The sequence below is a fragment of the Sebastes fasciatus genome, chromosome 3 (genome assembly GCF_043250625.1).
Source record: "Sebastes fasciatus isolate fSebFas1 chromosome 3, fSebFas1.pri, whole genome shotgun sequence".
Taxonomy (NCBI): domain Eukaryota; kingdom Metazoa; phylum Chordata; class Actinopteri; order Perciformes; family Sebastidae; genus Sebastes; species Sebastes fasciatus.
Genome location: NC_133797.1, coordinates 12292049 through 12316443, shown reverse-complemented (window position 1 = coordinate 12316443; position 24395 = coordinate 12292049). Strand labels below are relative to the sequence as shown.

General features: G+C 41.0%; 2 protein-coding genes across 3 annotated transcripts; one reads left to right on the top strand and one right to left on the bottom strand.

Annotated features, from left to right (window-relative positions):
* The first annotated feature begins 831 nt into the window (after nt 1–831).
* On the top strand, nt 832–12406 carry ogal (O-GlcNAcase like). Its single transcript, XM_074629000.1, has 17 exons — nt 832–1125; nt 1747–1798; nt 3408–3505; nt 4627–4757; nt 5043–5214; nt 5968–6066; nt 6161–6300; nt 6397–6541; nt 8469–8567; nt 8649–8911; nt 9007–9181; nt 10127–10212; nt 10319–10411; nt 10498–10586; nt 10673–10793; nt 10873–11002; nt 11886–12406. The coding sequence occupies exons 1-17, from the start codon at nt 1053–1055 to the stop codon at nt 12020–12022; spliced, it is 2103 nt and encodes a 700-aa protein (XP_074485101.1). The 5' UTR covers nt 832–1052; the 3' UTR covers nt 12023–12406.
* Nucleotides 12393–23059, bottom strand: cant1b (calcium activated nucleotidase 1b). Of its 2 annotated transcripts, none has more exons than XM_074629002.1 (5): nt 22928–23059; nt 15180–15776; nt 14942–15082; nt 14436–14639; nt 12393–13597 (listed from the first exon to the last, which is right to left on the bottom strand). In XM_074629002.1, exons 2-5 carry the CDS (start codon nt 15715–15717, stop codon nt 13227–13229), a joined length of 1254 nt encoding a protein of 417 aa, XP_074485103.1. In that variant the 5' UTR covers nt 15718–15776; nt 22928–23059; the 3' UTR covers nt 12393–13226. The 2 variants fall into 2 exon arrangements, with proteins under 2 accessions (XP_074485103.1, XP_074485102.1); XM_074629001.1 differs by lacking the exon at nt 22928–23059 and adding an exon at nt 22669–22773.
* Nucleotides 23060–24395: the final 1336 nt, after the last annotated feature.

Here is a 24395-nt window from a genome sequence, read left to right as displayed (position 1 = left end):
CCCACTTCTAACGAGGCTTGTGAGCCAATAGTAAAACAAGATCGGTATCACGTGGTCGTCAGTGTAGAAAAAAAACGGATAAATGGCTGAGGTTGACGGTAAATGCCTGGCAACGACTTGTTGTGAAGTAAATGCAATGGAACGAGGGAGGGAGAATGCAACATCTAGTGGCTGAACGTTATCAATGTTATCAATAGCAGCTTTAATAATGTATGTGGCTGCTTTTACATCAGTCACTGAACTAAATTGCTGGTGAATTACCAGTCAGAAATACCTCCAAATAATGTGACAGAAGGAAAAAAAAAAAACCAAGAGGAACCGTTTTCACATGTAGATCCTCATCAACGGATTATCCTCAACAACACTACAGGCTGGACAAATGCAGCAGAGCTCTGAAATTCAAAGTGTTATTTTAAGATAAGATAAGATATTACTTTATTAGTGGGGAAATTTGCAGTGTACAGCAGCAAAGGGGATAGTGCAAAAAACAAGATGCATCAGCTAACACAGTAAAAAAAAGAGCGAAACCAAGTGTAACAAAATATGAACCATTTAAATAGAAGGAAGTATAAAATAGGAGCAGTATATATATATATATATATATATATATATATATACAGTATTGACAATAAACAGACTATTAACAAAATTGCACAAGTGGAAAATGATATCACACAGTGAGAATGAAATGAAATTCCACCTGAAAATATCAGGTTATTGTTATTTTGACTGCCCCCTTGGTGTTTTCAGGTGAACTGTCCCTTTAAGAAACAGAGACACTGTCCCTTTAAGACGTAGAGCGTACAGTGCTCGCCTGTCTGCTGCTGAGGTGTACTTCAGTCATCACAAAACCAGAGCTGTGTTTTCTTTTATTCGCTCACAGTATTTACAACTTCAGACTTTAGACCATGAAAGCATCACCGACTGGTGCAATATAAGGTCAATCAAATTAAAACCTATGAGTGACAAACAGGCTGCACAGTGTGTCAGTGCTGCAGCTGCTGTGTGAGCATTAGTAGAGACTGAGACTGAGGAAGAGACTAAAGCCAATCATGTCGACACCAGGAAGAGCCAAGGAGCGAGCCCACACTGGGACCAAGAGGTTCATCAGTGGAGTAGTGGAAGGTGAGCAGACTGGGACCAGTATAGACAAACTGGACCCCAGTGTTTTTTTTTATTTTTCTTGTAATATGTTTATTGGGTTTTCTTATTTTCACAAACACAATAAGAATAATAATTAAAAAACAACAACAAACAAACACTGGTACAGCTCAGATCAAAAAATGTATATAGGAGGTCATAGGAAATAGTCCTTAGTGCAGGGAAGTCACAGGATATATGAGTTCATGTTCAAGAGACTCCTTGTGAGATAATGGAGACATCAGGTCCAATATAATTCAGATAGGGCTGCCAGATATTGTAGAACTGATCTACTTTGACATGTAGAATATTTGTAAGATATTCCAAAGGGACCATCTCAAATATGACTTTACGCCAGCCTTGAACAGAGGGTTTCTTATCACTAATCCACTGTAGTAAGATATTTTTTTCTAGACCACCAGTGTTAATCCAGCTGTAGTAACAGCTCTCCAATCAAGATGTAAACATCCAAATTAGGCTGCGATAAGCTAACATGATGAACTTCAGATGCACAGTATCGTGTAGAAATACATAAATCAGGTATTGATCACTTCTGGTAATAAGGTGACACATTTGGTGCATAAACTTGACCTTTGCTTGATGCAGGTTTTTATGGGCGACCGTGGACTATGGAGCAGAGAACAGAGCTGTTTAAACGGTATGTGGCCTCTGACTACAACTAACACTGTGAGGAAGTGCAGGAATTAGGGCTGTCAATCAATTCAAATATTTAAATCGCATGATTGTCCGTAGTTGATCGCAAATGAATCAAACATTTTTTCATCTGTTCAAAATGTACCTTAAAAGGGAGATTTGTCAAGTATTTAATACTCTTATCACCATGGGAGTGGGCAAATATGCTGCTTTATGCAAATGTATGCTTTTATTTATTATTGGAAATCAATTAACAACACAAAACAATGACAAACATTGTCCAGAAACCCTCACAGGTACTGCATTTAGCATAAAAAATATGCTCACATCATAACATTGCAAACTGCAGCCCAACATTCAACAACAGCTGTCAGTGTGTCAGTGTGCTGACTTGACTATGACTTGCTCCAAACTGCATGTGATTATCATAAAGTGGGCATGTCTGTAAAGGGGAGACTCGTGGGTACCCATAGAACCCATTTTCATTCACATATCTTGAGGTCAGAGGTCAAAGGACCCCTTTGAAAATGGCCAGGCCAGTTTTTCCTCACGTAAGTTTGGAGCGTTATTTAGCCTCCTTCACAACAAGCTAGTATGACATGGTTGGTGTCAATGGATTCCTTAGGTTTTATAGTTTCATATGATGTCAGTTTCTTCTAGCTTTAAAATTGAGCCCTTTACAATCTAAAAATTGCATTAAAGAAATTAGTGGCGTTAAAACAAATTTGCATTAATGCGTTAACTTTGACAGCCCTAGCAGGAACATGAATGTTAAGACAGTCAAAGCTAAGCCTGCTGTCAAGAAATCAGTCTCACAGTCTGTGTGTATTTAGTCCATTCGAAGGCGCTTCCCACCATGAAAAATGGACATACCTCAATCTATACTGGACAGCAACTACATCAATTTATACACCGATCAGCCATATCGTCATGAGAGCATGGGCACTCTCACCGGTCTGTGGCTACGCAGCCCCATACGCAACAAACTGCGATGCCCTGTGTGTTCTGACACCTTTCTATCGGAACCAGCATTAACTTTTTCAGCAATTTGAGCTCCAGTAGCTCTTCTGTTGGATCGGACAACACGGGCCAGCCTTCGCTCCCCACGTGCATCAATGAGCCTCGGGTCTGACCCTGTCGCCGGTTTTCCTTCCTTGGTCCACTTTTGGTAGGTCCTGAACACTGCAGACCGGGAACATCCCACAAGAGCTGCAGTTTTGGAGATGCTCTGACCCAGTCGTCTAACCATCACAATTTGGCCCTTGTCAAAGTTGCTCACATCCTTACGCAGTGTTATTCACTTCACCTGTCAGTGGTCTTAATGTTATGGCTGATTGGTGTACGTCTATATAGGCACAATGCAAAAATGAAATAGCCATATTCAATCATTTATTAGTAGGAGTATAAAGCACTGTACTCCTGTGTACAAGGGAGAGGTTAACCACACTGTACAAACACGAGCAAACATACATTTCTTGTCTCCTGATGAGTTTCATTTTCACTTTCAAGACCCTTAAAATGCACAATGATCCACTGTGTGCTCATAATCATTTCTCATCATATAACAACTAACAGAATACTTGATGTGATTGTTTTTTGCTGGCGTTTCACAGAGAACAGAAGTGGGGTTTGAACACATACCTGTACGCCCCCAAGGATGACTACAAACACAGGATGTACTGGAGGGACCTGTACTCCGCAGAGGAGGCAGGTGAGTTTCACCCCTTCACGTGTCCTCCTCAAATCTCATGATCCGACTACCAAATAACCCAAAACACACAGGACTGTCAAACAGCAGCCTCTTAGCAGGATCATTAATCACTTTCTCTTTGATTAGACCTGTTCAGATAGTCTGAATTAGTTGATGTGGACCACCACTATTTCTGAGAGTTGCTACCTGGGCATCAATATTTTCATCTGGGATAGAGTCCTGCTCCCTCATGCATTCATATCCCATGGAGGATATTTCTGAATTTAACAAACGGAGCGTTTCAGACGGAGGGTGAAAAGAGGTGCTGCAGCACAGCCGGTAAGAGAAAAATAAAGTGTTTTTGTTCTAGTAGAAACCCTAAATACAAGTATGCACCTAAAAATATGCATAATAGGTACTCTTTATTATTTATATATATATATATATATATATATATATATATATTTTAAAAGTTTATATTACTTTTCATTTAGAGCCCTAAATTTGAAAATATCTTACATACGCTATTGTGGCGTAGTGACCCACGTGCAAGTAAAAAAAAAAACGTGCTAATGATCTCTAATCTTCCTGGAAGATTAACTAAAACTAAACTAACTGAAACTAAAAATATCCTTAACTGAACCTGTATTCAAATCCTAAGTACATGAATCATCCTCATTCACAAAGTGAAACAAAACAGGTAAAAACACAAAGGGATGTGGTTCTTTTTAAACTATAGGTGTCTCTCATGTTGTATCTATGTCATACCAAAGTCCCGTGCTGAGTCATCGTTATCTCCTGAGATACATTATTGTTTAATTGCTCGGTTTGGAGCCTCTCCTTTGTTCATTGGGTGCATCTTATCAATAATGTTGCCCACTGAAGGGCAATAATGATTTACCCATTAAAACTATCATGTCAAAGTGTACGTCAAAACAGATACCGTCAGTGGACTTTGGGCCATCAAATACTGTTATACTGTACTTGTACCTTTTGCATAATTTTCAGTCCTAATGGTTGTTCTTGGTTCATGCCTATCAAATCAAACTGGGAACTTGTCGAACAGCTATTATTTAGGATATTTCTGTAACTGGGAGGACAGTATATTTTAGGTTTCTTTTCTCATCTCATTCTTTTCCCAGAACAACTCGTCGCCCTGATATCGGCAGCTAAACAGCACGACGTGGAGTTCGTCTATGCAATCTCTCCCGGCCTGGACATCACATTCTCCAGCCCCAAAGACGTCGCCGCCCTGAAGAGGAAACTGGATCAGGTTAGGACTTGTTATGCAGAGATGAAGGGTGGAGCACGAGAGATAATTTAATCTCATCTTTATGGCTCTCTGGGGGGTTGTTTTGCACATCATCTTACTTTATGTGAAACATGATAAAATAGAGGCGTTTGATAGACTGACTGCAAGTAGGTCAACGTGCAACTGATGGTGCCGACGCTGCTGCAGGTAGTGGGTTTAATTCCTGGTGGTTTAATCCAAAAAGGAAATTTACTTTGTCGGGAGTCTGAAAAATAAAATGATCTTAAGATCCTCTCTCTGCCTCAGGTGAAGCAGTTTGGCTGCAGGTCCTTCTCTTTACTCTTTGACGACATCGACAGGGAGATGTGTCCAGCTGATAAGCAGGCCTTCAGCTCCTTCGCCCACGCTCAGGTGGCCATCACTAATGCGGTTTACCAGCACCTGGGAGACCCCGACACCTTCCTCTTCTGTCCGACAGGTCAGGCAGTGCCTAAAACTGCTACTAAAAGAACGAGCACACTGCAGTTTGTTTCTTTCACATATTATTTAGTCCCGTTGAACACAGCCTGGGGAGTTTCAAGCTTGTGTGATACACAGGGCTGCACTGGGACAAAAAATATCCGCCCTGACATTTTGGCCCAGACCGGCACACACACACACACACACACCACCCATCTTCGTGCTCCCGACCAACCATGCCACTCCCTAAAATCACTAAAGCCGCAAAGTGAGGAAGATTTAAGAGAGAGGAAACCTGATAAATCACTTCAACAAGTGGCGTTACAAAATGGTATACTCCACTGGGATGAACTGGGCTTTCCACAAAGATCTGGAGTAGCCAGCCAGTGGGAAACAGTAGCCAACTTAGAGGGGGTCCGGGGGCATGCCCCCCAAGAGAAAATGTTGGGCACATTCTGCTGCCTCTATTCCATCATATACACTGATCATAAATATTGCATATTTTAATGAGTTTGCCTGCCTGCTTATGTGGTGAATTACTGTAAAGGAGAATTAAACTTCCTGTGCATTTTAAGCCCACAGTCTTTAAATAGATATTAATAGTTAAAACCACGCCTATTCCTGACTTAGCTTTTATAAGTAATCATTAGACCTAGACTTTTGACTTGACAACTATTCAGTTTGCCCTGTAAAATCATAAGAATTACATAATAAACTCTTCTTTTGTCACTGTTTTCCATCATTCCCGCTTGTTCTGTCCCTGTAACTCCAGATTATTGCGCTGCATTCTGCACTCCCAGTGTGTCCCAGTCGTCTTACCTGCATACTGTGGGAGAGAAGCTGCTGCCGGGTATCGACATACTGTGGACTGGTGAGGCAGCGCTGACCCAGAATCTTACTGAACCTCCACAGAAGTAGCCAAATGTACAGTTTTACAACACATCCTATTGTTATGTGTTATTTAGGTCCCAAAGTGGTATCCCACAAAATCTCTGTGGAGTCCATAGAAGAGGTGTCCTCCGTCCTGAAGAGGGCGCCAGTCATCTGGGACAATATCCACGCAAACGACTACGACCCCCAAAGGATTTTCCTAGGCCCCTTTAAGGTACATTTTTTACAAGATTGCATTTATAATTTGTGTGTGTATAAGCTCCAGGCTGATCTGTATCCGGAAATGATTAACACAATCTTTCCCCGTTAGGATCGTCCCACTGAGCTCATTCCCAAACTGGGAGGAGTGCTCACCAATCCCAACTGTGAGTTCTTCCCAAACTTTGTGGCCATCCACACCTTGGCCACGTGGTGCAAAGCAACCGCTGATGGAGGACAGAGGGATGTGGAAATGGGTGAGTGTCTATTTTCTCTTATAAATAAAATAACGCTCGCTGTGCTGCATTTTATTGCATTCATCAGCTTTGGCACATACGCAGGGTATTCCAGCTCTAATTCAACTCTGCTTTTACAATACGGCAGTGTAACTGTTTATAGTGATTGAGGGGAAGGAGCCGTGGAGGTCTGGAGGTCCTACTACTATCTTGTGTTTCAAAAACACAAGATAGAGGGAGATGCATGACATAAACAGCATTGCACATGTATTTACTCATCATAATCAGAATTATCGACTCAAAGCCAGATAATATTAAAACACAAACAACATTCCAGGTAAACATGGTCAGTCATAAAGTGACATCATCAAAGCGATAAACCTGAAAGAGTAACTCACTTTAGACGCACTGGATGAAGACAGGGCAACAGGTCTAGCTGGTAGCAGGTCAAACAGAGGAATGTTCTTCCTCCTCCCCTCCTAGTTATAGGAGGGCTGATTGTGTGCAGATTGAGCTCACCTGTGCAGCCTAGTTGTCTCTGAACAGCAGCCTGTGGCTCCTCTCTGAGCTCATCAGGATGATGGCAGACATGAAACACTTTCTAACAGATAAGATCTTCCCACAATCATTTATATGCATCAACGAAACAGGATTGTGTAGCTGAAAACCTTCCATCTAGCTCATGCAGGTTTCAAGTCTGAGCTAAAGTAGTTTTTTGTACACAGTACTAACCTGAACAGAGACCAGTGGCTGTTGGAAATGTTTAGAAAATAGTGGCACAGCTTGGCCCAATTCCAATCCGTCCCCACTCCCACTCTGTGATGGAGTGAACTCCGTTTGTAGTCACACTCACAGCTCAATGAAGCTCCTTCTTTAAGGTGTAGGGTATCAATACAGCGGCCGCTTCGGGACGAACTTCCCTCCCTCCGGCAAGGAAGTAAATAAATATCAGAATCAGAAATACTTAATTGATCTTAATTGAGTTATGCTTTACTCCCAGTCTAGAATATAAATATAAATATAAACATAGCCTAGAGAATTTGAAGAAAATATAAATAAATAACAAATATGTATAACAACAGTGCAAATAATAAAGCTGAAAAATAGGATCTATCATTAAGTGTGCAGTGATATAAATATATAAGAATATTAGTTTAAATGTACTGTATAAATAAATGCAGTGTTAATGCCGGAGTAAACCAAATTATTGCACAGCTGAATTATTGCACTACATTTTTGTCCTGTTAAGTCAGTATTGCACAGTTGAAGATATAATAAATTATGGGGTTAAAACTGCTGACAGGGGTAAAAATAATAAATATATGTTGTATATATATGTATAAATAATATACACTTTACAATCTAATGAACATGTCTACCGGTACATTTGATTCTAAATACAATCTATTTACTTTAAGTTGATTAACGTCTGTACGACAATAAAGTAGAATAAAGTAAATGTCTATTTTAGTTTGAGCAGTTTACGAGTAAATGTTTGTACCGGTAGTCGCACAAAACTGACATTGGAGCATCTTCCATGACGAAAGCAAAACGGCGTTGCAAATCATCAGTAAGGGCGGCTGGTTAAGTCGTCGGCATCGATGCAGGCTCGCTGTTGGAGGGTTTTACAACCAACTTCCACTCCCTAGTGATTGGTTTGGGATGGCACTTAATATGGCGGACCCTCCACGTGAACGTGTAAACGGAGTGGAAGTAGGTAGGGAGAGGGTGTAGGGGGTGGTTTGGAATTGGGCCCTTATCTTTTAGGAGCTCAGTTGCTAAGTGCATTCAAACTTCAGACTTTTCTTGAGACATAAAACCCAGTTTGTCGAGAGGCGATGAAACACGGAAATGTGAGAATAGTGTAACAATCAGATGGATAATAGGTATAGAAGCCTGAAAATATATGATGTATTTGAAGTGTGGTTTCTGTGCATTGTCTCACCAGGCGATGAAGAGCAGGACGCTGGCTACAGCCCCCAGAAAGCCCTGATCCTGGCCCTCACCGACTGGCTGCAGGAGTTTCAGAGCACCGATCAACCTGGAGGTAGAGAGTCACGAAAGAACACTCAAACTGTTTAATGATATTAAAAAACAAATAGCGTCATCGCCCTCCTCGTCCTTCCAGGCCCTCGTCGTCCTCCGGCTCGTCTCAAGAAGGAGTCGTCGGATGAAGAGCCCATGCAGACAGACGTGGGAGAGAGCTCCTACACTCCTGGACCTGGAGAGAACCCGCTGTACACAGCAGAGCCCCTGACCCTGGAGGACCTGAAGCTGCTGTCGGACCTCTTCTACCTGCCGTACGAATACGGCCTGACTGCCAGGACCATGCTGCAGGAGCTTGACTGGCTCAAGAACAACAGTTGGGCCGCCACTGCAGAGACAGACAAGGTAGTGTTGCGTATTTCGACTTTTTTGTTTTTCAAAAGCAGATGTTGTGAATAATCTGTGCTGTAAATTCATGCTTAAACCCTGTTTTGTTTCAGACTGCGGAGTGGCGCTCAAGAGCGCAGCAGTTTGATGACATGTGCGAAGCGGTGGTGCAGATGTTCAATCGTCTGTCGAACGCCCCGAACCGCAGCATCCTGTACGACCTCTACAACTACATATGTGACATCAAGAGCGGGGTCGGTCTGGCTCGATCCTACGTGAAAACACTCGGTGAGAAAATCTGAATCTTCTAATGATGATCCAAACGCACAGTCCGGCTTGTAAAGGCCCCGACACACGTCGGCCAGTTCCGGGCTGTCGGTGAGCGTCTGTCGGCCTAGTTGTTGTGGTGTGTCCCGCACCGTCGGCTCTAGTCTGTACGTGTCGAAGGATTTTCCGACCAATTCAGCATGTTGAATTGGCGGCGGAGCGCGTCGGTGAGAGAAATCACTCTGATTGGCTGTTCAGCTTAAACGAATCAGTGAACAAGACAGAAGTGCGGAAAACAAGCCGGGTAAAATCGAGAGGAAAAACACAGAAGGCTCTTCTCATTTTTAATCTCCATCTCATCTGATCATTCCGATACACGGATATTATCACAGCGACATGGTCATCTGGAATGAAGCTAAGTGGCGAGTTAGAGTGGAGTGAAATGGTCAGCAAATGCCGCTTTATTTTATGTACGTTTCATAACAACAGCCTGTATATCTGCCATCCTTGGTCTTCCGGTTTCCTCTTTTTGAATGATGAATACAGTCTACCGCTACATGCTGGTTGGAAGAGTTATTCCCTCTCACGCATGCGCAGAACATACATGCTAACTGGCTGCTGACTGTAGTCTTTGCAGTGTGTTCAAATGAAACTTGTCGGCCAAGACAAAGGCGACGTGAGACGACACAACAGTCCGCCTTCATTGCCGCTAGTTGGTTGGTGTTTTCTGGGCCTTAAGGGATACAGTCTGTTGAACCCCAAATTGCTCCCTGGGCGCTTAGGAGCAGCCCACTGCTGCACCCTAAGGATGGGTTAAATGCAGAGGTCAAGTTTCATGTATGTACCTGTATGTATATGACAATCTAATAAAGTTTAAGTTTAGGTTATCTTTAACCACATTTATAGCAAATTTAATCCATAAAAGTGAACCTAAGCATCATGTTATGTTGTGTTTACTTTCCATAGGAGGGCAGGGTCGACCCTCGGCCCAGCTGATGAACGACGAACCTGAACCCTGGGACTTCAGAGGAGGCCTCTCTGGGGAGTTCCAGGTAAGTTAAGCAGTGATGTCCAAAGACAGTGACATATTTTATCATTTTTCACATAGGTCATATTGAATCTACTATTTTGTCTGTATCTGTATGTTTGTACTTACAGAGAATGCTGCCTTGCCACGGAAACAGGGACCTGTTCAGACATCCTCCCATGACGGCGGTTTACAACATACGGCCGCACTGCCCCGAGGACAAGGTTAGGATGCCAGCTCTGCAGACAAAGTGATACATTTTTTGTTCAAATTCAGCAGTGATGTTACACTGTTTTGTTTTCTGCACTAGTTGGAGGTTCAAAGGATTTTCAGGGAGATACAGAGCACAGGAGAGGGCAAAGTCCCCTTGATGATGCAGCCTCCGCTTATTGGTGACAGGTAAGAAAGAGTCAGATTTCTCTCTGTGGAGTATTCGTACTTTCATACCTGAGTCTTACAGTAACATTCCCTCTGTCCCGCTGCAGCCTGTCATCAGGTGAGATCTCCCCGTCCCCTCAGTGTGCTCTCGTCCTGGAGGATGACATCGGGGTGTGTGGTTACGCCCTGGCACTCACCGATGCCAAACCAGCCGCAGCCAAGATTCAGGTGATCGAACGCAACATCTAGTCGTTTTTCAGAATACAAGATGAAGATGCATTACTTGTGTTTTCTCTCATACCTCCAGAGGGCAGCAAGTGATCCAGTGTTGGAGGACTTCCCCTCCCTGGTTACCATACAAGTGCTGCCCCGGGTCACTGATCCCTCTCCAGCCAAGCGCATGATTGGTCGGCTGTTGTCCTCCATCAGGAGCAGCGGTAGGTCAAGGCCTTGTACTCATGGAACTGGCCGGCAACCAATTCACAAACTCAGGTTTAACAGGCTGCATATTCTCCACGAGGAGGAGCTGTTCAGTCATTGTCACAACAGCTCATCCTCTTTGTAAGGAGGGAAATTCACAGCAGCATCAGTTTATTCCTGCAGCTGTAGACATGATGTTTCCAGGCAAATGAATTAATTATTCCTGCAATTTTAATACCAGTGCCAGCTGAGAGTTTAATTTGTTTTTATTTTTAGAAATACAATCCAGGTAGGAAGATCCTCTTTCCCTCTTCAAAGTAACTAAAGGACATGTGATGGCACTGAGCGATGTGACCCCTCTACTCTTACCAGCGTTCAGCAGAAAATCTGTTTAAAGGGATAGTTTGGGTGTTTTGAAGTGGGGTTGTATGAGGTACTTATGCATAGTCAGTGTATTACTTACAGTAGATGACAGTCGGCACGCCTCCAGTTTGGAGAAACAGACAGAAGTACCGACGCCGGAGCGAAGCAATACAGTGCTGTCGTCCACAGCAGTACATTGCTTTGCTTCCGTGAGGTAACTCCAGTCCGCTTCTCCAAACTGGAGGCGTGCCGATCGTCATCTACTGTAAGTAATACACTGACTATGCATAAGTACCTCATACAACCCCACTTCAAAACACCCAAACTATCCCTTTAAGAGCAGTTTTAAATCTGCAGGCACTGCAGCTGTTTTTACTAGCTGGTTTTGGGAGCTTTGCATCTCTTACGCTGCATGACTTTGTTCCAATATCGATCAATTCCATTTTAAAACACAAACCGTATCCTTTTCTAGGACTTCAGAGAATAAATATTAACTCTCAAACACCATCTTGGTTTCCTTTTTCCATAACTTTTAAGGTTCCAGAGGAGCGTTCTGTGAGTTGAGGCAGAGCGATCGGAGGATGCTCGACTTTTACACTAAACTGGGCTCCTTCAAACCCATTCAAATGGCCGGTCTACCTCAGGACATCCTTGCCATGGGAACAAGCCTGTGAACAAGATGAATCACAAGGATTTTCCTCAGGTTTGAAATGTTTGGAGATAAAACGGAATAATTGCTCACTTTGCAGCATGTCAAACTGAAATCCGTCGTTATTTTTGATCAGTTATATCATTATTTGTGAAATTTAGTTTGCCAATGTTCTCCTGCAAAGTTGTAACATTAGTCAAGGTAATGCTTAATGAAATTTGCGCAACAAAGTACTGTGTAGTGATGAAAAGTGTAATGCAATAATACTGATTTTGTAGACAACATTTTAAATGTATGATTATTTTTTGGATAAATCTGTTTGTTTTAACAAATGTTAACATAATGTTGCATCTTCACGGTTGGTGGCAGACCCATTAAAAACAAGATACAAAACATTCAAACAAGAAAAGATCTTTTAATTGCATTTTGAGAGGATACAAAATTAATATATGAATAGTGTAATAATTACTGTTTAAATTAAATAGCTGGTGCTTCATTTGTTGTCTGGCTTGAGAAGCTGATGATATTCAGTTTATTAATGCATGTGAGAAACATTTGAGGTGGACCTGCTCAGAAAAAACTGATCACATGTAAATCAGAAAGTTGATATGCATACCCATTACATTAACATACATGTAACAACAGAGACTTCAGTGTGTCTGAACAGGTAAGATAAAACACAAAGAAATGAGTATGCTTGTTATATTTCAAGTAATTTTAAGGACATTTGTTTCTTTTCCTTAAGATCTTTCATCCTGTTTGTTCCCCTGAGTGTCTGACCAGCAGAGTTTGGCTGCAGGAGAGGAGATCCACATCACCTGCTGTTTGATAGACTGACAGCTAAGATCAATAGTGTCTAATTATAAAAGCATTAAAAATCGTATTGGGTGGTGACCGGCTGGTGACGATTTCTGTGCGACTGGTGTGTGTAGCTACTCACAGATAGGCCGCCCAAACTGGTCACTCAAAAAAATGAATGGGTAAATTGTTGGTGACACTTAATTGTGGTGGTGGTATTGCATTCTCCTGCCCTTCTACCTTCTCTTGCGCCTCTCAATTATCATATAATTATGAAATATATAAATTTGGGGTCATACAATATTATTGCACAGTAGAACTGAGAGGGAAAGTAATTTTAAGGACTCAAAACAACAGTGTTGCACGTATACAGTCCACTTCTCAGGCGTCAAACCATGGAGGATCCCTGCAGACCTTCGGCGCCGCCCTTTTCAAATGAACTCCAGCCCTTCAAACTTCACATTCCCTATCTTTGTCTCGGGCATCAACACCCGACCGTCCAGCGTGAATGCAATGATGTAGGTGGCGATCCTGCCCGCGTCCTCCTCTGATTTCAGGGCCAGAACGATCTGATCGTCCGTGTCCGGGACAAATTTAAACGAGGAGAAGCCGTGCGTCGGGTTGAGCGGACCGACGTGCCGCACAGTCATGTGGCTGAAATCTGCGGGGCAGGACAGGAGGAGGTTGGTGGCGCGCCGCTCGTCTGCGGTCTCTTCATAGTGCTCGTGACTGGCGCGGCGAGGGAGGAAGAACCAGCGTTGGAGACGCTCGCTCCACGCTGCCGATTCATGGATAAGGTAGCCTATAGGACAAGGACAGTTGTAGAAGGGAGATTGCTTATAAATGTGAGCGCCAATCCTAAGTGCAATTTCTACTTTTCTATATAAAATCTCTTAAAAGGTGTCCTAACTGTCCAGCAGCCAAATCCAGATTGGAGGAGCTTGGAGGTCATAAAAAAGTTTATTTGCTCATCTGGGTCAGCAAACCCCGAACTCGCAGCAAAAGCTTTATTTAATAAGGCAGCTTTTTCTTCCCTTTCCCTCTCAGGCTACATGCAAGCTGCCCTACCTGCTTATTGATGAAGGTTGGTGAGGCTGTATGCAGCTTAAGAGGAAGACTCTACACATTACTAAAAAAATAATGTCATCTACAGTTTAATTTCTCCTAAAATGATGCTAGAATTGAACATCAATCAGACATCAATCACAGTGTGGGGAGAGGGTGTGTGTTATTAAAAAGGGGCAGTTACAACATTACCTTCCAATGAAACTAAATGTGATTTTAAATACTGTTTGTGCAATCAGAAAACAGCAATTTACTTCAGGTTGTATTGATTGATTTTTGGATTAAGGACATCTGAACCCAAACTATGCTCTTGGTGCCAATGAAAAGATGAGATACCAATTCAGTAATGGTTGTATGTGGATAGGACTATAAAGAAGTAGGGCTGTCAAAGTTAACGCGATAATAAAGCATTAACTCAAATTAGTTTTAACGCCACTAATTTCTTTGTATATATATATTTTGTGTATATACTTGACAAATCTCCCTTTAAGTTACATTTTGAACAGATCGCGATCAAATATTTTAATCGATTGAAAGCCTAATAAAGAAAAGGAAACAGAAAAAAAAGTCCGAACCTGGTGGATGTATCCCTGTTGCGCTCCGCAGAGCATTGTAGTACGGCACCCAGTTCTCATGCTGCACATCACCGTGGTAGCCTACAACTTTCACCCACTCTGGGTGGTTGTTGACGACTACTCCAGTGGTCGTGGTCCATTCTTTCCCCAGGCCGCCAACGTACAGGTGCTCATCCTTCACTGCCAGCCACTCTGCCTTGAATCCTGCACACAAAACAAGGACTGGTGTGTGAGAAGGCATGTGAACAGCTTAAAATGACTGCCAACCTCTCCAAAGTTGTTTTTGTGTTGCCAATTGTTTTCTACTGATGTTCCAACTATAGTGCACGACACACATCAAAACGATCTAAGAAAGGCTGCATTGGCTGTCTTTGGACTACTTTTTGAGTGCAAAAGAGTTGTGTTGTTGAAGGAAATAAGAACGTTCAATAACATTTTGAGAAATTTTGCTCAGAGGACCTACATGTACCCAATGGATATAGGTTAGACGCCTTTTGGAGACTGACCTTTGGAAACTGAGCCGTCACCGTCAGGTAATATAACCCAGGGGACAGCCTGGTTGCCCTCGATCCTATACACCACGCCTGTACGGTCGTCCACACTGTACAGGTGACCGTTGAACGCCACCAGCTCAGACAGCTCCATACCTGCAGCACAGTGAGTCAATCAAGCATTAAGTAAACCAACATACTGATGTGAGAACACAAACATGGTGAGTAGAGATCAGTGTGTGTATCGCTCTACCTCGTCCTTTCTCAGCCAGATGACTCTCCAGTGTGATGGTCTCAGCATCCCACTCCACCTCCAGTCTGTCAGCGCTGTCTGAAACAGTCAGGTAACCTCTTTTCATGTAGCTGAACCACGTCTGATCTTTAGAGCTACGCGACGCTGTGTCCAGATCCGCAATCACACCGATACGGTAGCGGATGCCGTGCTTGGTCTTCTCTGGCCGACTTAACGGGTATGTGTCATTGTACGGTTTTTCCCTTCTCTGGTGGCGAGAGAGGCTCCGTGCAGTTTGTCTGTTAGCGTCCCTGAAGATGTCATCCTCGCCCTCGCTGTGCATTTGCAAACCGTGAACCCGGTTGCGGTAGTATCCTCTGGTAGTAGTGTCTCTGTCCCCTACTGTCCGGTGCAGGTATAACATGAGCACTAAAGCCAGCAGGGTCGCCACAGTGATTGCCCGCCATTTAGGGTGGAAGCGGGAGTCTGAGGTGGTAGCTTGCGTCATGGACGCCAAGGCCAGGGGGAGGCCTCGGACGGCAACACCAAAGGAGGTCATGGACGTCTCGTGTCCATCCTCACGGTCAGGCGTGGACTGGGTGTGATGACCACTATAGCCTGGGATTGAGAATAGAGAAGCACATCAGAGGCATGATGGAGGTAGGGGTGTAAATCACAAATTGAATTACAATAAGATAGTATATATCGATTCTTTGAACAATACGTTACGATATTTGCTGAAATCACAAAGTCTGCCACGATGATTTCAATCTGATTCAATGATATTTATATAAATATTGATCTCAATATGAGACAATATCATATTTTATATATATATTTAACACAATCAGTTGCATTTATATTAACTCACAAAAAACAACTAAATTATTTAATTTAATTACTAAATTTAAATTAAAAATTTAATTTAAATTAAAGAAATATTTGCTTTTTAATAAAAAAGAATACAAATATACTTCCTATTGTTCACTATAAAGTTCCACATTTCTCATGTTTAAGTACAAATGTTTTTTTATCAGTTAGGAATTTCAAAATAAAGGCGTATCTTCTCTATCCTGAATAGGATAAGCGGTTACAGATAATGGATGGATCTTAAAGATGATAATATGTATCAATGTTTTCACTTTGCAACGATGATATTGGATCGTTGATTATTGAATCGATATATCGATCCAGATCGATGTATCCTTACACCCCTAGATGGAGGATGTGTTATGGCACAAAATATAAAAAGGTAACAAAAACTGACAAAGAGGAGAAAGTGCAATTGCAAAAATTGTAAAAAAAAAAAGAAAGAAAAAAATTAATATATCTGTATTTTTTATTAAATAGTTTTAAACTTACAAAGTTTGCTTTAATTAACTCATTATTTCTTTAGGTATTCAAATCACATGTCAATTGTTTAATATTCATTACATGGTACTGTATAGAATGACCTGCCATTGTTTGCAACTGACAAGAATAGAAACACTATTTGTAACTTCTGTGTATTGTTAATTTCATCAAAAATCTGTATAAAGTTCAAATAAAAAAAATAAAAAAACAGTGAAAACAATAGCTGGGGAAGATGAAAGAATGAAAATGGGGGAGGAGTTCCTACTGTTCTTTGTTCACAACAAAGCTTAGTTGTACTGTTCAGACAGAACCTCTAATATGCATACTGAGTAGGTGGTTGGCACGTCCTACTTCCTCAGGATGACAAGCGAATCACTAACCTCACTCTGTTCTGGTATTAAAGTCAGATTATTTCTTCGTTCTGAGCCCCAAAGATATTTGGAACACCGTATCACTAGTGCCGTGTGGGAAAAACAGTTCGGGCTACAACTAACCATTATTTGCATGTCGATTAATCTGATTAGTTTCTCGATTAATCAATTAGTCGTTTGGTCTATAAAATGTCAGAAAATAGTGAAAAATGGTGATCAGTGTTTCCCAAAGCCCAAGACGACGTCCTGAAATGTCTCGTTTTGTCCAAAACTCAAAGATATACAGTTTACTGTCACGGAGGAGTAAAGAAACCAGAAAATATTCACATTTAACAAGCTGGAATCAGAGCCTTTTGACTGATTAATTGAATATGAAAATAGTTGGCAATTAATTTAATAGTTGACAACTAATCGATTAATTGTTGCAGCTCTAAAAACAGTTTACTTTAGTGTTTTCATGTTTTCACTTGGACAGAAGGATTCAGGGTTTCCTGCAGTGTTTTGTTGCTGAGGCGGGCCACCTCGCACAAAATAAAGACCACCTCCACTAACATCATTAAAATGAATCATACACTTATAACTTAAATAAAACATTAACCTTCAGGGAGGCCCAATCTCACACGTTTAATGAGTGCGACTGTTGTTGAGACCCTCATCTACTAACTACATTGATCACGTGACGACATGCGTAAGGATCTGGTCCTATGGGGGACACCCTGTTCCTCTGTGGATTCAGTGAAATCCCTAAAGCTCATTGGCTAAAATGCACTGTCAACAAGGCCCTTTTCCTCAGTTCCTGGGAGAATTATTTGGAAATAATTTGCAGATACAAAATGTACCTGATGATCATCTTTTCCTATAATTCTGCTGTGTAGTAGCATCAGTTTGACACCTCTCATGGCTTCTGTTGGTAGTACACGTAAATGTCATAAACAACTAATCTACAGCTTGAAGCCAGGAAAACAAGTTTAATACCTGTGACGTCCACATCTCAAACTGCGCTGACCATGTGCAGAAGACCATAGGATCCACAGACTGAACCCACATGGATGTACTAACGAGTGAACTCTGAATTGGTCATAATGAGCCATTGTCTACTTTTATTTGAGTTACAAATCAATTATTTGAAGTTTCACAAACAGGTGTAGGGCTGGAATGAGATGCCAACAGACACCCTGCCCGCTGAAATACGAGAGGCGTGCTTGTTTTGTGAGAACAAGAGTGCCACGGTGACCCTTGACCTTTCTGTTGTCAAGGGCAACCAACAAGTATAGTAAATAAAGGTTGAGGTCAACTCCTTCTGCACCGAGTCATATAATGTGGTTTATCCCTGTTTAAATCATAGTATAGTAATAACTGGCCAATATTATCATATCTGACAGGCTTCTCTCTTGTCTTTAAAACACATCTTCAAACATTACCTCCCAAAACAAGAACCAACACCGCTTAAGTTTATTAGATTTTTTTCTTGTACCACAGGCCTTTATTCCTGTAGTCATTTCCTGAAAAAGTTAGCCAATTTACTAGCAATTACGAATGATTGCTTGAGATTGAAATGTATGATTGAAGCTAGGGATGCACCAATACCGGATTGTATACCGGGCCGATACTGATTCAAATGGCTGGATTGGATATCGGTGACAATGGTTTTCTAAGCTGCTGGTGTAAAATGTATTATTTTAATAGTAAAGAACAATTAAATAAATGTATATCTATGTATTTATTGGTCACATTTTGTTTTACAAAGTTAGGAAAGCAATGTTTAAGTCAAGCCTGATGTTGTCTTACACCTAACAGAATGATCCCAGTCACTTCCACACAGTGAGACATACAGCTTATTAATTAAACACTGGTATCGGATCGGTACTCGGTATCAGCTGATACCCAAAGCCCAAGTATCGCTATCGGTATCGGGACTGAAAAACTCGGATTGCTGTATCCCTAATTAAAGCATAATGGTACATGAAGCTAGCTCGGCAACACATTTACAGGATCTTGAGCAGAGGAGGACAATGCAACTGTAAATTACACAATTTTGTGGTAGAGCTGAAGCAACATCTAGGTGGGACTGAATTAGCAGAGCACTTATGTAGTTAAACAGATAAATCATCTCATTTAGCAACCCAAAATAAATGTCACAACAGCGTCAATGAAATGTTTGTCTCTGTGAAAGAGCAATTTCAGCCTAAGCAAACAGTCTGCTTTAATGAGTCTAGTCTGAAAAATATGGGTGTAACTAGTTTGTAGAAATATTTACCAAAAGGCTATTGGTATTACTGAATACCACCACATAATCTTACTTCCCATAAAGCTGGTAACCATTACTTTTCCCCTCTGCCTTTTCATTTGCTCTCTAAACAAGTTCATACTTCTCGACAAGAGCTCTTTAACACACACGCATGCACACACACACACACACACACACACATATAGACATGTCAACTTGGCAAACCCCCGGCCAACAAATAATGCCCTTATTGTCACTATTGTATGCATGGCCCCTATTTCCCATCCCTATACAGCACAGACCCAAACACTGCCTCGCTGTATGAAGAATTCAATTATTCACCCGTTCTTCGCCTCTTCTCCCCCGAACACGCTGTAACCATCATGCTGTTCCCTTTCGCACGCATCCCATAATAAACTCCGCGTCCCTTCGGCCCTCTCTCCCACATGAATAACTGATCTCTATCTCACAAAGCCTCCTCCTTTTCTCTCCATTACACTCTCAATCTCAAGTTTCTACCCCTTCACGTAGACTCAAGACGGAAAGTCATGCTTCACTAAAAATTATAATAATAAGGTCAATCAGGAAGAACAGGTTGAAACCAAACCTGTAGAGGTGTAGCGTGTGTGATTAAAAATGGGATGAAGAAAGAATTAGGCTCGGTCAGCAATAACTGATTAGTGTTGAGCACATTGAATCTTGAACAAAGCGTTTCAAAACCAGTTTTAATAGTCAAAGGTGTCCTTTCAATGAGGACTGAACACATTTTACGTGTGGTTGGATACTAACACACAATATACGAGCCAAATCCCCTAGATGGTTTAAAAACATCCAAGTCTCCATTATGTTTCATGCCCACTCTGGCATTTAAGGTCACAACATAGACAGCAAACGCTTCCAGATGTGTGTAATTCACAGTTTTAAAGCTTAGTGTGTGACGGTGCTCTGACTTTAGTTACTTCTTGACCTTAGCACCAGTTCTGGAGTTCAATAAACAGGAATTGTTTACTTTCCCATTCTTTATTAGTTATTGATCCATTTCATCAAGCTACTATTTGCAGGTTCCAGCTTTGTAAATGTGAAATTGTTTTGTATATCTGTTATTTACCAGATGTATTGACAGAGATGCTTCAATGTCAATTGATGAGGAAATCTTTCAGTCATAGACTCATCCCCCCTCGGCACAACACAAAGTGCCTGGGTTAGTCCTTCATGCTGGTAGCCATCAGGCTCCACAACCAAGGCTGACCCCCACATGAAAACTATCTGGACTATCTGGATCTATCTGGACTACCTTGAACTTAAAACACGAACTATCTGGACTATCTGCACTACCTGCAACCACCTCTTCTAACCACTGGTGCACTTAAACTTACTTTACACTACATCCCATATACCATTTTATAGACTGCACATATTACATCTATTTATTGTACACTACAATTTTTATTGACTGACGGACGAAACACGCTATGTCCATTCACTATGTATATTCTGTATTTCTATTTATTGTTTTATAATCTTTTTGTACACCTGTACCTCTGTACCTGCGCTTTGCTTCTTTGACACCTGTATTTCCCCCCGGGGATTAAAAAAGGTTCATCTTATCTTATCGCAGTTCCTTCCTTCCTGCAGCTGTCAGACTCCACAACCAGCACTGCTCCCAGTAGACCACTTACAAACCAAAAAACTGACAATAACCTGATATTTTCAGGTGGAATTTCATTTCATTCTCACTGTGCAATATCAATTTTCACTTGTGCAATTTTGTCAATAGTCTGTTTATTGTCAATACTGTATATACTGCTCCTATTTTTATACTTCCTTCTATTTAAATGGTTCATATTTTGTTACACTTTGTTTAGCTCTTTTTTTACTGTGTTAGTTGATGCATCTTGTTTTTTGCACTATGCCCTTTGCTGCTGTACACTGCACATTTCCCCACTGCGGGACTAATAAAGGAATATCTTATCTTATCTTATCGCATTTATGTTTTTTATTCGACATAGATGTCAGCTTGAGCCAAATCCACCTGGATGGTTAAACAGGTTAAACCACCATAGTGTAAATGTTTGTGTCTTCTGTTGGTTTAGTCTGACCTCCAGAAACCTTTTTTACCTTTACCAGATGGTAACTCATTTGACAGTAAAAGAAGATGCAACAGATGCAGACAAACAGGTAGTTGAGTAATTACTCAGGTTACATCACCATCAGCATAGAGCAACAACGGTTTCATACGACACCTTCTCACACAAAAATAGATCTTATACTGTTTATACTGTATATGTTCTTAATGTATATGTTCTTAATATGCCTTGTACAAAGTATTTCTTATATATGTACATTCATACATCCTGATATGTACATGTTCTTAATATGCCCTTGTACAAAGTATTTCCTTTCATAATTGTAATATAACTTATCATTTTTAATGGAGCTTCCCAGCAAAAAGCATTTCACACGATTGCACCTGTATAACAGGCGTGACAATAAACATCTTGAATCTTGAAGACTTTTTCCACTATTGTACCTTTTGAGTTGACTAAAAAAGAAACACAAGCACTAGTTCTTGTCCCCATTTCACTAGTTCTTGTCCCCATTTCACTAGTTCTTGTCTTCATTTCACTAGTTCTTGTCCCCATTTCACTAGTTCTTGTCTTCATTTCACTAGTTCTTGTCCCCATTTCACTAGTTCTTGTCTTCATTTCACTAGTTCTTGTCCCCATTTCACTAGTTCTTGTCTTCATTTCACTAGTTCTTGTCCCCATTTCACTAGTTCTTGTCATCATTTCACTAGTTTTTGTCCCAGCTTCACTAGTTATTGTCTTCATTTCACTAGTTCTTGTCCCCATTTCACTAGTTCTTGTCTTCATTTCACTAGTTTTTGTCCCAGCTTCACTAGTTCTTGTCTTCATTTCACTAGTTCTTGTCCCCATTTCACTAGTTCTTGTCTTCTTTTCACTAGTTCTTGTCCCCATTTCACTAGTTCTTGTCTTCATTTCACTAGTTCTTGTCCCCATTTCACTAGTTCTTGTCATCATTTCACTAGTTCTTGTCCCAGCTTCACTAGTTCTTGTCTTCATTTCACTAGTTCTTGTCCCCATTTCATTAGTTCTTGTCTTCATTTCACTAGTTCTTGTCCCCATTTCACTAGTTCTTATCATCATTTCATTAGTTCTTGTCATCATTTCATTAGTTCTTGTCATCATTTCACTAGTTCTTGTCTTCATTTCACTAGTTCTTGTCATCATTTCACTAGTTCTTGTCTTCATTTCACTAGTTCTTGTCATCATTTCACTAGTTCTTGTCTTCATTTCACTAGTTCTTGTCCATCACAGCTGCAGAAACCTTTCTACTTTGATAAGTACAGCTCATTGACCCTACTGTTACCTGTCTGTGTTACAGGCAGCCACGCAGGCAGAAGCACACGACCCGTCAGTATGAAGCACCACACAGAGGCAACACTTGTTAACTTTGACCGGCTTCCACTAAAGTGAACAAAATGTAAAACAAAAACACTTTAAACTATTTAAAGTCACACGAACGAACACTGACTTACTGTCGACGTCCTTAGGAATAACACACGCGTCGGTTAGTTTAAAGTTAGCCAGCCGTTTGTTTACGCAACACACCGGCTCCATTTAAACAGTTAGCATGAAGCTAACGCCAGCTAGCCGCTAGCTAGCATTAGCCTCAGCCATGCTAACGTCAGTATTATCTCCAGCCAGCTTATAAATCAGCGGACTCAAGACGCTGAACGGAGTTAAAAGCTTTACATCAGGGCGTCCCTTCGTGACTTCTAAACCCTCAGGGCTTACCTGGTGCTGAAGGTCTCCGAGCCCGACCGGCGTGCCATGTCTGATGGTCTGTTATGTCTGTAATGTCTGTTATAATGTAGCAGTCTGTCGGTGACTAACTGGCTCCTCCTGTGGAGACTCAACAGCTCAACTGGTGTCGTCAACGGTCAGCTCCTCACACTGACTGACCCAGTAAACACAACTACTGATGGGTAAAACATGTTTAACCGCTCCCTGTGACTAATAATGATTTAGTGTTGACTACACAAAATAAAGAAAATGATTAGAAGTGTGTTCTTTGACTGATAGGGACAGAAAAGGAGCCCTCTAGCTGGTGGCACTGGCCGGATCAACAGGGTGACTGTTGACCCCCTAAAGCAGGGGTCAGCAACCTTTACTATCAAAAGAGACATTTAAAAAAAGAAAATTCTGTCTGGAGCCGCAAAACATTTGAGCATTGTGATGAAGGTAACACAGTTTATAGTCTAAGTATATAGTATGTAAGTCTAATGCAGTGAGGGCCCAAGTGCAATGTACTACGGAGTATTAGGGCCACATTGAGGGAAAAAACATCTGAGATTTAGAGAATAAAGTCATAATATTACAAGAATAAAGTCATAACTTTACGAGAAAAAAAGAAAATAACTCGTAAAATTACTACTTTATAATATTATGACTTTATTCTCATAATATTACAACTTATTTTCTCATGAAGTTATGACTTTATTCTTGAAATCTCAGATTTTTTTTTTCCCCCTCAATGTGACCCTAATACCCCGTTGTAGCGTTGTACCATAGACCTACAACAATGATAAATTAAAATGAAAATGTAAACAATAAACAGTTACTAATTTCCATTTTAAAAAATCGTTTGAAAAAATGCGTTTGAAACAAGCCGTTAGGATTTCTGTCCATTTGTGATGTCACAAATATACAATATTTAGACCATTACACAGTTTTAAACATAAATATTCTAAATGTGTCCCAGTTTATTCCTGGTTGCAGTGTATGTTAAGGACATCAGCAGACAGGAAGTAAACATGGACCCAAACTGTTGCCAGGCAACGCAATTCTGTTGCAATTCTGTTAAAATGCACTAAAACGGAGCGTTTCAGACAGAGGGTGAATACAGGTATATTCGAGCAGAAAGTATGAGAAAAATTAAGTTTTTTTTTAACATTACAGCACGTAAACATGTTCTATTAGAAACACAAAATACAAGTATGAACCTGAAAATGAGCATGATATGGGACCTTGAAGACTGTCTATTTAGCTACATGTAGGTACCGAATAAACTGGCAACTGCTTGCCCAGACACCTAGAAACACACTGACCATGGTTTTCTGTGTCAGTCTGTCGTAATTTGATTAAATACAACTTTATTTGGGAATATGCACCATGTGAACCTAGTATCAACTAAAATAAAGATCTTAAAACTTGATTTTGAGACAAGGTCACAAGATCTGCCTTGACTTAAATCAGCAATGCA

Excerpts from the sequence above, each read along its gene's own strand:
- ogal (XM_074629000.1), top strand. The coding sequence starts at position 1,053 with ATGTCGACACCAGGAAGAGCCAAGGAGCGAGCCCACACTGGGACCAAG. Across the intron at positions 8,912-9,006 it reads CCACTGCAGAGACAGACAAG|ACTGCGGAGTGGCGCTCAAG; the intron begins GTAGTGTTGCGT and ends GTTTTGTTTCAG. Across the intron at positions 10,213-10,318 it reads GCCTCTCTGGGGAGTTCCAG|AGAATGCTGCCTTGCCACGG; the intron begins GTAAGTTAAGCA and ends TTGTACTTACAG.
- cant1b (XM_074629001.1), bottom strand. The coding sequence starts at position 22,750 with ATGGAGCCGGTGTGTTGCGTAAACAAACGGCTGGCTAACTTTAAACTA. Across the intron at positions 15,083-15,179 it reads TCTGGCTGAGAAAGGACGAG|GTATGGAGCTGTCTGAGCTG; the intron begins GTAGAGCGATAC and ends ACTGTGCTGCAG. Across the intron at positions 14,640-14,941 it reads TGACGGCTCAGTTTCCAAAG|GATTCAAGGCAGAGTGGCTG; the intron begins GTCAGTCTCCAA and ends TTTTGTGTGCAG.